The sequence below is a fragment of the Poecile atricapillus genome, chromosome Z (assembly GCF_030490865.1).
Source record: "Poecile atricapillus isolate bPoeAtr1 chromosome Z, bPoeAtr1.hap1, whole genome shotgun sequence".
NCBI classification, from domain to species: domain Eukaryota; kingdom Metazoa; phylum Chordata; class Aves; order Passeriformes; family Paridae; genus Poecile; species Poecile atricapillus.
The window spans coordinates 83,205,515-83,217,542 of record NC_081289.1 but is presented as its reverse complement, the minus strand read 5'-3'; the positions used below and the strand labels follow the sequence as shown (position 1 = coordinate 83,217,542).

The following is a 12,028-nucleotide window of genomic DNA, read 5'->3' as shown; positions in this document are numbered from 1 at the left end:
TCCTGATAGGCCCATCAGCCTTGGTGGAGAGTCTGTGGTGCAGTCCCAGTAAGGCGAGGTCACCTAAGGCATCACACTGCAATTCCTGCTCCCTCTTTCTAGGCCTTGACAGCTCAGACCTAAGCTTATACAGTCAAGTCCATTTTGGAGCATCCCATAATTTACATGACTTGGTTACCCCTCCCAAGTATTTTTTAAATTCTCCTTCTTAGCACCAGTAAAGGAGTTAAAAATGTGGGGAGATTTTTGTTGTTACTGTTTATAATTTTTTTCTTTTTTTTTTCTTTTTCTGTTTCTTTTTTTTTTTTTTTTTTTTTTTTTTTTTTTTTTGTGGATTGTTGGCATGTTTCAAGCAACAAGACTCATGGGTTGTGGGGTGATAAGTTGGGGTTTTTTTTGCTAAATTCTTTTATTTTTTTTAAATTCTCACTTCAATTTTAATTCTTGAAGAACAGCTTTGACAACATATATCGCACTCATTATAAGAAGCAAAGGGTTATATCAAAAATTATTAGTATAGAATCACAGGAAACCTGGTTTGGAACCAGAAAAAAATACAAAACAGATATAGATACATAGACACAGGACAATTGATTTATAATTATTTGGAAAATGTTATTTTCCCCTAATTCTCCTTTCTTTTCCTTTATGCGCATATGATGTTTTAACTTTTACCAAAAATGAAAATAAAGACTAATATATTACAAAATGAGTAACAATGTTCATGGTAAGTGTTTGCGCATGGAAAATTTGTTGTTGTTTGCTTGGTTTTGGACAGGTTTTTTTTCATTCTACACAAGGTTCAGTTCAGTTTCAATGCTTTTTTTTTTTTTTTTTTTTGTTGGTTTACTGTACAGCATATATCAACAACAGTCCACAATAAATCCTGGAAGATCCAGTATCCCCTTCAGGTTTGATTAATATCCCCTCAATACTCATTTTTTTTTTGTCTCTTTTATTAATATTATTTATTTCTTTTTTCCTCCTCTCCGAAAGAAAACAAACAAACAAAAAAAAACAACCAAAAAACCCAAAATAGGCCAAAAAAAAAAAAAAAGGCAAAACATCACAACCTCCACGGACGACAGGTCCGTCCTTCTCCCCTCCACGGCCACATCTCTGCTCCCACTCGCCCTTTCTTTTGTTCAGCGTCCACCTCCCGGGCCCCCCCGCACCCCGACTGCCCCTCCGTGCGAGCGTTCCCCTCTACGCCGCTCCGCCGCCTCTCTGCCGGGGGTGCGGGACGGGCTCTAGGAGCACTGGATGGACATGTAAGGCCAGTTGAAGCTGCTCCCCGACAGTAGCATATCCCTGATGAGGGTTTCGATGGGGGTTTTACCTACCAAGCGGACGAAGAAGAGCTGCTCTATGACGGAGGAGGAGACGGTGCGCAGGGAGGGCAGCCGCAGCAGCAGCTTCCCGAAGCGGCTGGGCTGGTTGGGGTACTGGCTCCGCACGTACTCCTCTAGCGCGCACTGCGATTTCTCCTGGAGGCTCTCGATGTGCGCAGCATCCGACAGGCCGCAGGCGTCTGCCCACCGCACCGCACCCGCGGAGGCAGCCGCAGAACGGCGGCAGGCGGGGGGAGAGTGGAGGGAGGAGGTGGAGGAGGAGGAGGAGGAGGAGGAGGAGGAGGAGGAAGCGGGAGGGAGATGGTTAGTGGCTGGGAACCACACGGGGAAACGCCGCGAGGATGGGGGGCAGCCCAAAGGCGCACTCCCCATCCCATCCCATCCCATCCTATCCCACCCCATGCCACCCCAATCCCATCCCGCGCATCGCTGCCAAAAAAATAACGCGACCTCGCCGTGCCTCGTCGCTACCGTGGGTGTTTTCACCCAGGATGCGATGGAGTGCCAGCACCAAGCTCGTCCCAGTCACACACACACAGAACCCCCCACACTTCCTTTTCACATTCCCCCCACCGACACTCCGCGCTGTCGAGCCTGGTTTCTGCTCCAGGGAGCCCATCACCAGGATTCTGGAAACCTGGACCAGCCCCCTTAAATAACGCCGAGAGGAGGAAAAGTAAGGTATTGTGGAAAATAATAATAATAATAATAATAATAATAATAATAATAATAATAATAATAATAATAATAATAATAATAATAATAATAGTAGTAGTAGTAGTAGCAAATAACAATAATAAGATAAGCAGAGCCGCACACAAGCAGAGTGAGACACAAGGAGTTTGTTGACATGGCTGCATATCACAGAAAGGCAGCAACTGGGACCTGCAGCGACCGGCAGGGAGCCGGCTGGGGGATGCCGTGGGGCAGGGGAGTCTCCTCTGCTCCTGCCTCGCTGCCAGCGATCACAAAATTGCCACGTCTTTGCGGGCTGTATGATAAATCCGGTAGCAAACGGCTAGGTTAGTCCCAGCTTGTGCTCAGCAGGCGTTTGTAGGTCTCAGACACAAATCTGGGGAGAGCTGCATCAGCTAAGCCTTGCCTAAATGAAACCAGAGAGACTACTTCTTTATAGGTTCTTCTGGCACCCAAACTGTCTTGCACCTTGCAGAACTACATGAAATGGGCAAAGGTGTACAAATCCAAGAGCAGAAACCTTTCACACCCATGCATTTGTATCTACACAAGTTATTCCGTGTACATAGACACAAAAAGAGAGGTATGGATGCATCTGTGCATTTGCACACACATAGAGACACTTATAAGCACATATCCTATCTCTGAGAGCATATAACCCAAGCCAGAGTATAATTGTGCACCAGCTGTTTGTGGAAGGACTTGCTAGGAAACTACAGTCATGGAAAAGTGGTGGGTATGCCCAGACGGTTGAAACAATCCACATAGTTTCAAAGATTCAGAATGGATATTAAAAACACCAAACCAAAATAACAACCAAAAAACCTAACCAAAAAAAACCAACCAACAAAACCAAAAAAACCTCCAGCCATCAAGATCAGAGCAAGGCGGTCAGCTAGTGGTGCAGTTTAACAGATCAAAGCCAAATTTTGCTAATATATAGATCCATATGTGAATTAGTTAGTGGCCCCCAAAAAGACATGATAAAAGTGGGAATGTAGAGCTGTGACCCTGGAAAGACACAATAAATTAACAAATTTTTTGAAGCTAAGAATAAAATAAAATAGAATCCGTCGCAGCAGCATTTCTGAAGCTTAAGTCTTTCCTTATCAAGAACTGACTTTACAAAGATTTCTGAACACCTTCATCTACAATACTGTGGCCTCAAGCAAAAATAAAAATAAAACAAGTAATAATTTAGGAACTTCTGAGGAGGAGAACCTTTGACCTGAGCTGTGGACTTGGCATCCCTCAGACACACAATTATCTGAACCAGACTGCTCTGCTAATCTATACTCTACCTTTAATGCAATGATATGGTGCAACATCTAAAGCACCAGGTTGCAACATATATATCTATCAAAAGCTGGGGCCTGTTCTTGTTTGCAATATGTATCGAAACCACAGACCTGTTCATATGTTGATTGCCACAAATCACATTTCATATTTACATATATCTTGCTATTTTACATGCATTATCTGCCCATTATGCATTAGGATCCTATTCAACTTCCAAACAATGCAATATGAAAGGGTCTTACTGACACCCTGGCAGGGCTTTTTTCTTTATGTCCCATATGTCATACCCTTAAGGTTAGTAAAATATTTATCAGACATTTACGATAAGTGCACCTATAAGTGCAGGTCACTGGACAACGGGGATGGGGAACTTGCTCTCTAAAAGGGCATCAGTCTGATGGGTGTGTGTGTATTTGAAAAATTTGCCATGGGTTTTGCCTTAGACCCCCAAAAACTCAGAATTTTCTCATGCCGATAGTATCTGTTTGGCTTCAATTATTTTAAATGGTCTGGCATACGCCTTCACTTGGGTTTTATTCCGCAGCCTTAAGTGGGGGTGAAAAGGCTCAATTCTCCCTTCAGAATGAGATTAAAAATAATAATAATTAAGGGATCCACAACTCGATTAGATTATGCAGCCCAGAGAGGTGCAATCCATGGGAGAAATAATGCAATCCATGTTTACCGAAGGTGAATTATTATTCCAGCTCAGAAAGTGGGCTAATGTGAAAATCCTGTGTGTGCCTTGCTTTTTTATATGGCAGTGTGTCAATAAGGGAAAGCTCTATATTTCTTCTTGCAGTCTATGGAAAAGAAATGATGTAAATAAATAACCATTACTGTTCAACACACTCCAGCCTTCCCCTTTGTAGTGGTGGCAATGTATTTCATGTTACATGTTCAGAAGAGTTTAGTGTTCAGAAATATAGATGTAATCAGCTGGCATCTAACTAGAAATCAAAAGTTCTTATTGCGCTGCAAATAGATTTATTTGATTTATGTTATCTGTCTCTGTCTGTTCCCGGAAACATTTATTTATGACGACGAACAGGTAGATGTAGGAATTAATAATGCTAAAGTTTGGCAGCAGGGAGAAGGAGATGAGAGCAAAAAGGAAGGTATGGGAGAGAAGAGGAAAAGAGGCAAGAAAGGAGTAGGTTTGGGGTTACTACACAGCTTTTGGATGGTGTCCAGAATTTTACAGATTAAATACATGCTCTCTGGAGCCCAAATGTAAAAACCACAACAGGAGAAATCCATGCCAGTTTTAGATACTTAGTCCTTAGTGAAGGACTTTGGACAATATGCCTAAAAATGTCTTTACTGTCACTTAAAGTTTGTTTCAAAGTTGGAGGACTTTGCGAAAGGCTTCCCATGAATTCCCCTCTGAATACGCAATGAAAACAAATTTAGTGAAAAGTGGTAATGTACGGATGGGGGTAAGGAGTAGTAGATTACTCCTGACAGCAGTATTTCCATTTTTTGAGATGCCCTGTGTGATTCTGCTCTGAAATAATATTATTGTTCCCTTCCTTAATTCTCCACTCCACTGTGGGAAGGGGCTTCTCCCCTCACCAATGTTATTACATTTGTTTTTATTATATGTAAATGAGGGGCTCCTCTAAAGCCACTTCCCCTTTTTTTAGCCAAGGTCAATTGTTTTGGAATTCAAGGGGGAAGGTTGGGGGTAACAGGGAGAGAAGAGAAGAGAAAGAAGAAAAAATAAAATATTCCCTCAAACATATCTCTATCAGGGGCAACTTCCTTCACAGGGTTTTTGGCAAGTGGAAGGGCTGAGGCACAGGCCAGACGTTTTCCCAGCTCTGCTTGGGAAGAATCTCTTCAAATTGGGTCTGGGGGAAAAAAAAAATATTCTCCTTGACTCTCCCTGAGTATTGATGAGCTCCCTGAAATGAATGGGAAAGGAAAGTCTGAGAGTCTGCAGGCAGGCTGTAGAGTTAAATCACCCTGATAAATGCAGGCAGGTCTCTTTGTCACTCTTGAAAAACATGTTTCCATCAAGAAGACTTATTATGATAAAATACATTAAAATGTCGAGTTGGCTATTCAGTAAATCTTCCATTTGTTTTAAGATTTGCACATTATCCTTTGCAAAGAAATATTCCCTCCAACGCTGTGAGACTGCATTTGCACTGGAAGTAAAAGGGGGCAGTCACAGTACATGTCTCCGACCACCCTGCATACAAATTAGATACTCCTGTCTAAATAAATTATCTGATGTTCAAATCGATATTAATACTGCATTTGCTACATTACAATATAGTGCAAATTTAGGAGTCATTTTAATACAATGTAAATACTATCTTTCGTGCTTGAAAGGCAACAAATATTGATGGATTATAAACTGCTCAGTGTTAAACAAGGCCTTTGAACGATTTGCCATCTTTGTTCAGGAATGCTTTTAATTTTGCCTTGGCCTGGTTTTAAGTCACATTTATCAGAACTGTTTAGTTATTGCTAATCGGGAAAAGAGGGGAGACGCTCGTACAAGAGAGGAGCTAGGGCATGGGTTGAAATGAAAAAGAAATAATAATAATTAAAAAAATCCAAGTAGGAAAGGTGGCAATTAGCCACATCATGATGATAATTGGAATAATAATTAAAAAATTACACTGCCCAGACTCTTATCTTGCCTTGTTTCCTTTTCCTATATTTCCTTCACATAGTTCCCCTTTGATGTTTATAAATTCTCCCTTGCAGGTTACAATAATAGTATACGTATTATATTCTTATAGGCTATGACCAGAGCACTTCAAAGGCAATGCTAATGCAACTTTCCTGCTAGTTAATTCAAACCATCTATCACAGGGAAAAATTGTTAACATGCATGTTTCCACTGCCTACACTTAATTTGATTTTGGTTTTTAGTATTATTTTTTTGGGGGGGGGGGCTGTGTGTTAAAAAGCCTGTATCAGTGGCAATGAGGGAGAGGCTGATCCCTGGACTGGAGTGTACCCCCATCAGGTGCTATGCCTCCTCGGCCTCCAGTCCCTTTCCTTTAAAAATAATTCTATTTAAATATTTTCTCCTAACTTTCCTATAGGTGGTTTGGGGGGGTTTTTGCTCTTTCTTTTTTTTTTTTTTTTTCTTTTCCAAGACGTCTCACATCCCCAACCCGTCCCCTCACCTGAGGTGAAGAGGACGATGGCTTTCAGGCAGCTGTATTCAGCCGAATCGACGTGCAGCGCCTTCAGCTTCTCCACCTGTTCCTGGAAGATGCGGATGTGGTCCATGAAGGCGACAACGCGGTCGGCCGACATGGGGGAGGCGTGGAGGCCGGCGGCGGCCAGGAGCGGGGCCACATGGAGGGGCATGGAGCACTGGGCAGCATTGAGGACGAAGAGCTCGCTCCAGGTGAGCCGCAGCAAGGCCACCTGGTCGGTAATCTGCAGGTCGGGGAAGAAGGGGATATTGCGGGCCCACTCGACGGCGCTGAAGAGCAGACGGGCGGCCAGCTCGCAGATGTTCTCGATGCCCATGATGTTGTTGGGCTGCATGCACTGGCTGCCGTAGCGGGAGGTGGGGTAGGGCTCGGCCCGCAGCAGGAGGGAGATGTATCCCGAGAGATAGCAGTGCCCGTTCAGGGGGTCGCCGTTGGTCAGGGCGTACTGGCCGGGGTTGGGTTGGGTGGGCGGCATTCTTCCTCGCTGAACCGCTGACAAAAAGAAGGAGAGAAGGAGAGGAAATGTGCATCCAGGAGGCTCGCAGGCATCGCCCCGGCGGCGCTGCCAACCAGCCGGAGACAATGCCGGGCTTCTTCCCCTCCCCGCCACCGCCTCGCCCCCGGCACACGCACAGGCACGGACAGACAGAGGCATGCGGAGCCGGGCAGCTGCCCCGGACCTGCACTGCGCCCCCCGCCCGGCCCCTGCTTCGGCCCCGGCCCCGACCCTTGCTCAGGCAGCCTCAGCCCAGCGGCAGCCAAGCGCGTTCCACTCCCCCCACCCCCGACCACAATGCAGACAGGCTTCACAAAATAAACAGATTAAAAAGAAAGGGAAAAAAAAAAGAAAAAAAAAAAAAAGCCAAGGCAAACAAGTCAAATCCGCACACAACCCCCTCTTCCCCCCTCCCCTCTCGTAACAAAAGAAAGCCCCGCACGCAAAAAAAAAAAAAAAAAAAAAAAAAAAAAAAAATCAAACAAATCCTCCGGGTGGTGAGAAAGTAGAGTTAAAAAACACAGCCAACTGTAAAAAATATAGTCAAGGTCTGTTGTGAATCCAAGCCTATTGCCCTGATACCACTGAAATTTACAAGTGAACTGATGTGTCTCTTTTTAGAATAAAATATTAAATAAAATAATTCATAAAACCAAATGGGTCCATATTCTTCAAAAATACCTCGTCGTTACCCTTCAAGCTGGAACAGGTCGCAGCGTTCCAGCTCCCCACTGCTAACTTTATTACACAGAAACAGCTTTCCATAGAGTCCCCCCCTCCCCCGCCCAGCAAAGTTTTCCCTGCTAAAAGGAAGAGAAAGGTTAAATATTATCAAGGGAAAGGGGGAAATAAAACAAAAATGTCCGAACTTACAATAGCCAAACATTCGTGGAAAAAAAAGGGGACGGTGTAATTAATATCTTTGGTGAGCTGTTGCCACTGCAAAAGCCTGCAGTCAGCGTTGCACAGTGAATGCACAAGCTTGCAACTGCAAAAACACTGGATTCATTAACCATCTCCACACAGAGCGTAAGCATGCCTCGAGTCCCGAAAGCTGACCAAAGTTGGTGGGTTTTTTTTGGTTTCTTTTTTTTTTTTTTTTTTCCTAGTGTGCGCGTTTGTTTTACTCCATCAGTGCCAGCCTTTGCAGCCGCTTGCCATGTAAACAAATGTAACTTCAGGGGAAGATACGGCTACTCAGGCTTGTACCCTGCAGACACAGACACACACCCGCACAACCGCACACGCTTGCTGGCACACACCCGCACATGCAATCACTCATGTTTCCGGCGTGCCACATTTTCCTCAACTTTCTCTTTTCTTCCCCAGCGAGCCCTCCTCGCCACCCGGGCCAGACCTCTGTCCTGCTGCCCTCCAGCCTACCTCTCCTTCTTCAATCTACTTGTAAACTTGGCAGATATTTTTCATTTAACTGCGTGCACAATTCTCACTTTCTTGTTTATTTTTTCTCCTCCTTCCTTTTCCAAAAAAATTTTTGCTTGCCTCCACTCTCCCAGGTGCCTACTAACAGCCCCTGCAGCTACCAATGAAGCCGTCATATTTGTGAGCTCTTTCAGATCTGGAGCAGCCTAATTCAATTCCTTTTCTTGTGACATATAAAATACAGTTTTAAAATCCCTGCTCCACAAAATCAACTATTTCGCTGATGTGACATCTTTAGAAGATTTTTAACGACAGTCACAGCGTAAACTTTAAACCGAGGGAAAATGTTTTGAGGAGAAAAGAGGACAGGAAATCTTTCTGCACGAGAATAAGTCTGAACGCAAGGAAAACCACAGGCAACTTTTGGAAAGGAGGAGAAAAAAAAAATAGCAGAGCTGTTGGAAATGGTGGGGACACCGCTGCCAGATGCAGGCTGCGGATGCTGCTAAAACGAGAAGAACCGGTAAAGAGGTTATAAATCGAGATTTGTATGAAGACTTTAAGGAGAGGGTGGAGTTTGATGAAGAAATAAAATGAGCAGCGCAATAAAAAAAAAAAAAAAAAAAAGAGACAGAAGTACAGAAACACGGTTCAGTCACAAACTTTCCTTTGAACGCAAGGAATGAAAACAAGGCCAAATCTAGCACAGAAGCACACAGAAGCACACTCCGGGGCACCGAGAAACACAGGGAAGCAGAGATAGAGTAGCACATTTCCTCCCTTTTTCTTTTTTTTTTTCCCCCCCTTTTCTCCCTTCCATTTTTTCACACTCTTTCCTCTTTCTCTAATTACACGTCTTTCATCTTTTTTTAGGGAAAAATGAGCCTGAGAGATGAATCTACCGAGAAGTATTACAGATTTAAAAAGAAATGATGGGGTGGAAAGGGGGTGGGGAGGGGGTGAGGGGGAAGGAAGCTGAATGGAATCACATCTCGTACGGGAGAAAGATGTATCTCCCCCCACCCTCCGGTCTCATGCCAACAATAGACAAAACCACATCTAAAACGCACACGCACACACGCATACACGCGCGCGCAGGGGGAAGTGGGGAGAGAGGCTAAATGATAAATATTTAGCAAGCGATTGTAATAATAGCAGCAGTTATAGTAATAATAATAATAATAATAATAATAATAATAATAATAATAATAATAGTAATAATAAATTCTCTGCACAATTATCAGGAAAGGGGAGAGTGTGGCCGTGCCGGAGAAGGGGGTGGGGAGGAGCGGGAGGGAGGGCAGAAGGCACAAACCGAAAAGCAAAAGAAAACACCACCAACCACCATCGACAATAACAACAGAACCTGGTGCAAAGCTGCCAGATGGAGTGCAGGCAGAGGAAGAGATTGACGTGTGCATGGAAATATATAGAGAGTCCTGGATTGCTACGAAGAGCCGTAAATATATATATACACACACACACACATATATATGTGTGCGTGCGTGTGTGTATTTATTTTTATATATTTATATTTATATGTGCGTGTGTTTGCACGCCGCGCGTGTGCGCGTGTGTATATATATATGTATATGCATATAGGTGCGCGTGTGTGCGCGTACGGACAGGCAGACATAGACAGACGGAGAGCCCTCGCACACGCACGCCTGCACAGCCACGGGGAGAGGGGAGCGATAGCATAGTAGGGAAGAAATATTCACCTTCCCGCCTCATGCCCACTTTGAGGCACTTCTTGAGGCGGCAGTACTGGCACTGGTTGCGGTGGTGCTGGTCGATGGGACAGTTCCTGTTGGCGCGGCATGTGTAAGTTAAGTTCCTGCGGACGCTCCTCTTGAAGAAACTTTTGCAGCCCTCGCAGGTGAACTGGCCGTAGTGCTTGCCGCTGGACTTGTCCCCGCACACCACACATTCGATGTGCTGCTGGCTCTGCCCCGAGCCCTGCTGGCCCGCTCCCTTGTCTCCGGCCGTGCCCGGCGTGGAGGGGGGTCCCGGCTGGCTGGGGGTCTGCGGGGTGTGTGGGGTGGCCGAACTCCCCTGCTGCTGGGGCTGCTGCTCCCGGGCCGGCTGCGTCGCGGCGGGGTTGGGGCCGCTCGGGGTGCCCCCGGCCACGTCTTCCTGCGGATCTCGCCAGCTGCTAACTACCATTGCCATATCTCGGGCCCAAAAAAGTGCTGGGGAGCGGCGCGTCTCGCTGCGGGCTGCCGGGGAGTGAGGCGGGGGGCGGGGGGGTGGCGGCCGCCCGGGCGCCGGGGGCGAGCGGAGAGCGAGGGGACCCTTGCTGCCGCCTGCCTCCGCCTCGGCTGCGGCCGCCGCTGCCCTGCTGCCGCCGCCGCTGCTGCCGGCTGGAGCCGCTCCTGCCGTTTTCTTTATTTTATTTATTTTTCGCCGCCGCGAGCCCCCCTCCTCTCGCTCGCGCTCTTGCTAATTTTTTTTTTAGAGAGGGGGAGGGGGCGACGGAGGATTTTCTCCCTCTTTCTTTTCCCCCCCCCTTCCCTTTCCTTTTCCTCCCTTCCTTTTCCTTTCCTCTCCTTCCCTGCCCTTTCCAGCGCTCCCCCCTCTGTTTAAAATACCCCCGCCTGACCGCTTCCCCCCTCTGCTCCCGCTCTCCTCGGCTCTCACTGCCTCTCCTCGCCCTCCCCCCCCCCCCCCCCCGCCGCCACTTCAAGTTGCAAAATCAGAAACGGCAAACAAGGCTGTCGGGAGAGGCATTCAGGAGAGTAACACGCCGGACACGCACACGCAGGCAGACACGCGCGCAAACGCCCGGCACACGGCTCCCCACTCGCGCACACGCACACACGCACGGGCACAGGCACACGCGGTCCGGGCGCTACGAGCGCGGAGGATGTGCAGGCATAGAGGAAGCCGCGGCGCCGCCGAGGAGGAGGAGGAGGAAAAGGAGGAGGAGGTGGAGGAGGAGGAGGGGAAGGAAGAGGAGGAGGAGGTCGCCGCTCGCCGCTCGCCGCCGCCGGGGCTCGGCCGCCGCCGCTCCCGCGGAGGCTGCTGTCGCCGCCGCTGTCGCCGCCGCCGGTGCCGGTGTGGGCTCTCGGGGAGGCGGGAGGTCGAGAGAGGAGCCGCTCGCCGGCGATCAGAGTATGGAAGTGTCCAGGGGCCAGGTCCAGGGCAGGGCGCCGTCAGCCATTCAGGGCGGCGGAGCCGGGGAGCGCGGCGGAGGCGGGCGGGGAGCTGAGGCAGTTTGATCTCCTGTCGCGGCGGCGGCGGGGAAGGAGGAGGAGGAGGTTGCCGGTCGCTGCTCTTTCTCTCCCGAGCTGCTCTCTCTCGCTCTCTGTCTCTCTCGCTCGCTCGCGCTCTCTCTCGCCTTTTTTTTTTTTTTTTTTTTTTTTTTTTTTTTTTTTAAATCGCAGAAAAAATCGGATGTGACTAAATTCGCAGAGGAGATGAATTCACGGCGAAGTGTAAAAATAGAGAACGGGAATAATAATGACACTTGCAGGAAAAAGAGAGATCCAAAGTAGGTCGGTAAATAAATCCTCTTCTTTTCCTCTTTCTTGCCTTTTCCGTCCTCTTCTCCTGTGAGAGCGCACGATACTGGTTGCGAAGAAAAAAAAAAAAAAGAAGAAAATCGGTGGAAATCG

General features: G+C 47.2%; 1 protein-coding gene across 8 annotated transcripts; it reads right to left on the bottom strand.

Annotated features, from left to right (window-relative positions):
* Positions 1 to 369: 369 nt before the first annotated feature.
* On the bottom strand, positions 370 to 11,008 carry NR2F1 (nuclear receptor subfamily 2 group F member 1). Of its 8 annotated transcripts, none has more exons than XM_058827713.1 (4): positions 10,133 to 11,008; positions 6,497 to 7,024; positions 1,344 to 1,531; positions 370 to 985 (listed from the first exon to the last, which is right to left on the bottom strand). In XM_058827713.1, exons 1-4 carry the CDS (start codon positions 10,581 to 10,583, stop codon positions 965 to 967), a joined length of 1,188 nt encoding a protein of 395 aa, XP_058683696.1. In that variant the 5' UTR covers positions 10,584 to 11,008; the 3' UTR covers positions 370 to 964. The 8 variants fall into 8 exon arrangements, with proteins under 8 accessions (XP_058683696.1, XP_058683697.1, XP_058683702.1 ...); XM_058827714.1 differs by lacking the exon at positions 370 to 985 and adding an exon at positions 1,000 to 1,259; XM_058827719.1 differs by lacking the exon at positions 370 to 985 and adding an exon at positions 7,902 to 7,967 and having other exon boundaries at positions 1,000 to 1,531; positions 10,133 to 10,204.
* Positions 11,009 to 12,028: the final 1,020 nt, after the last annotated feature.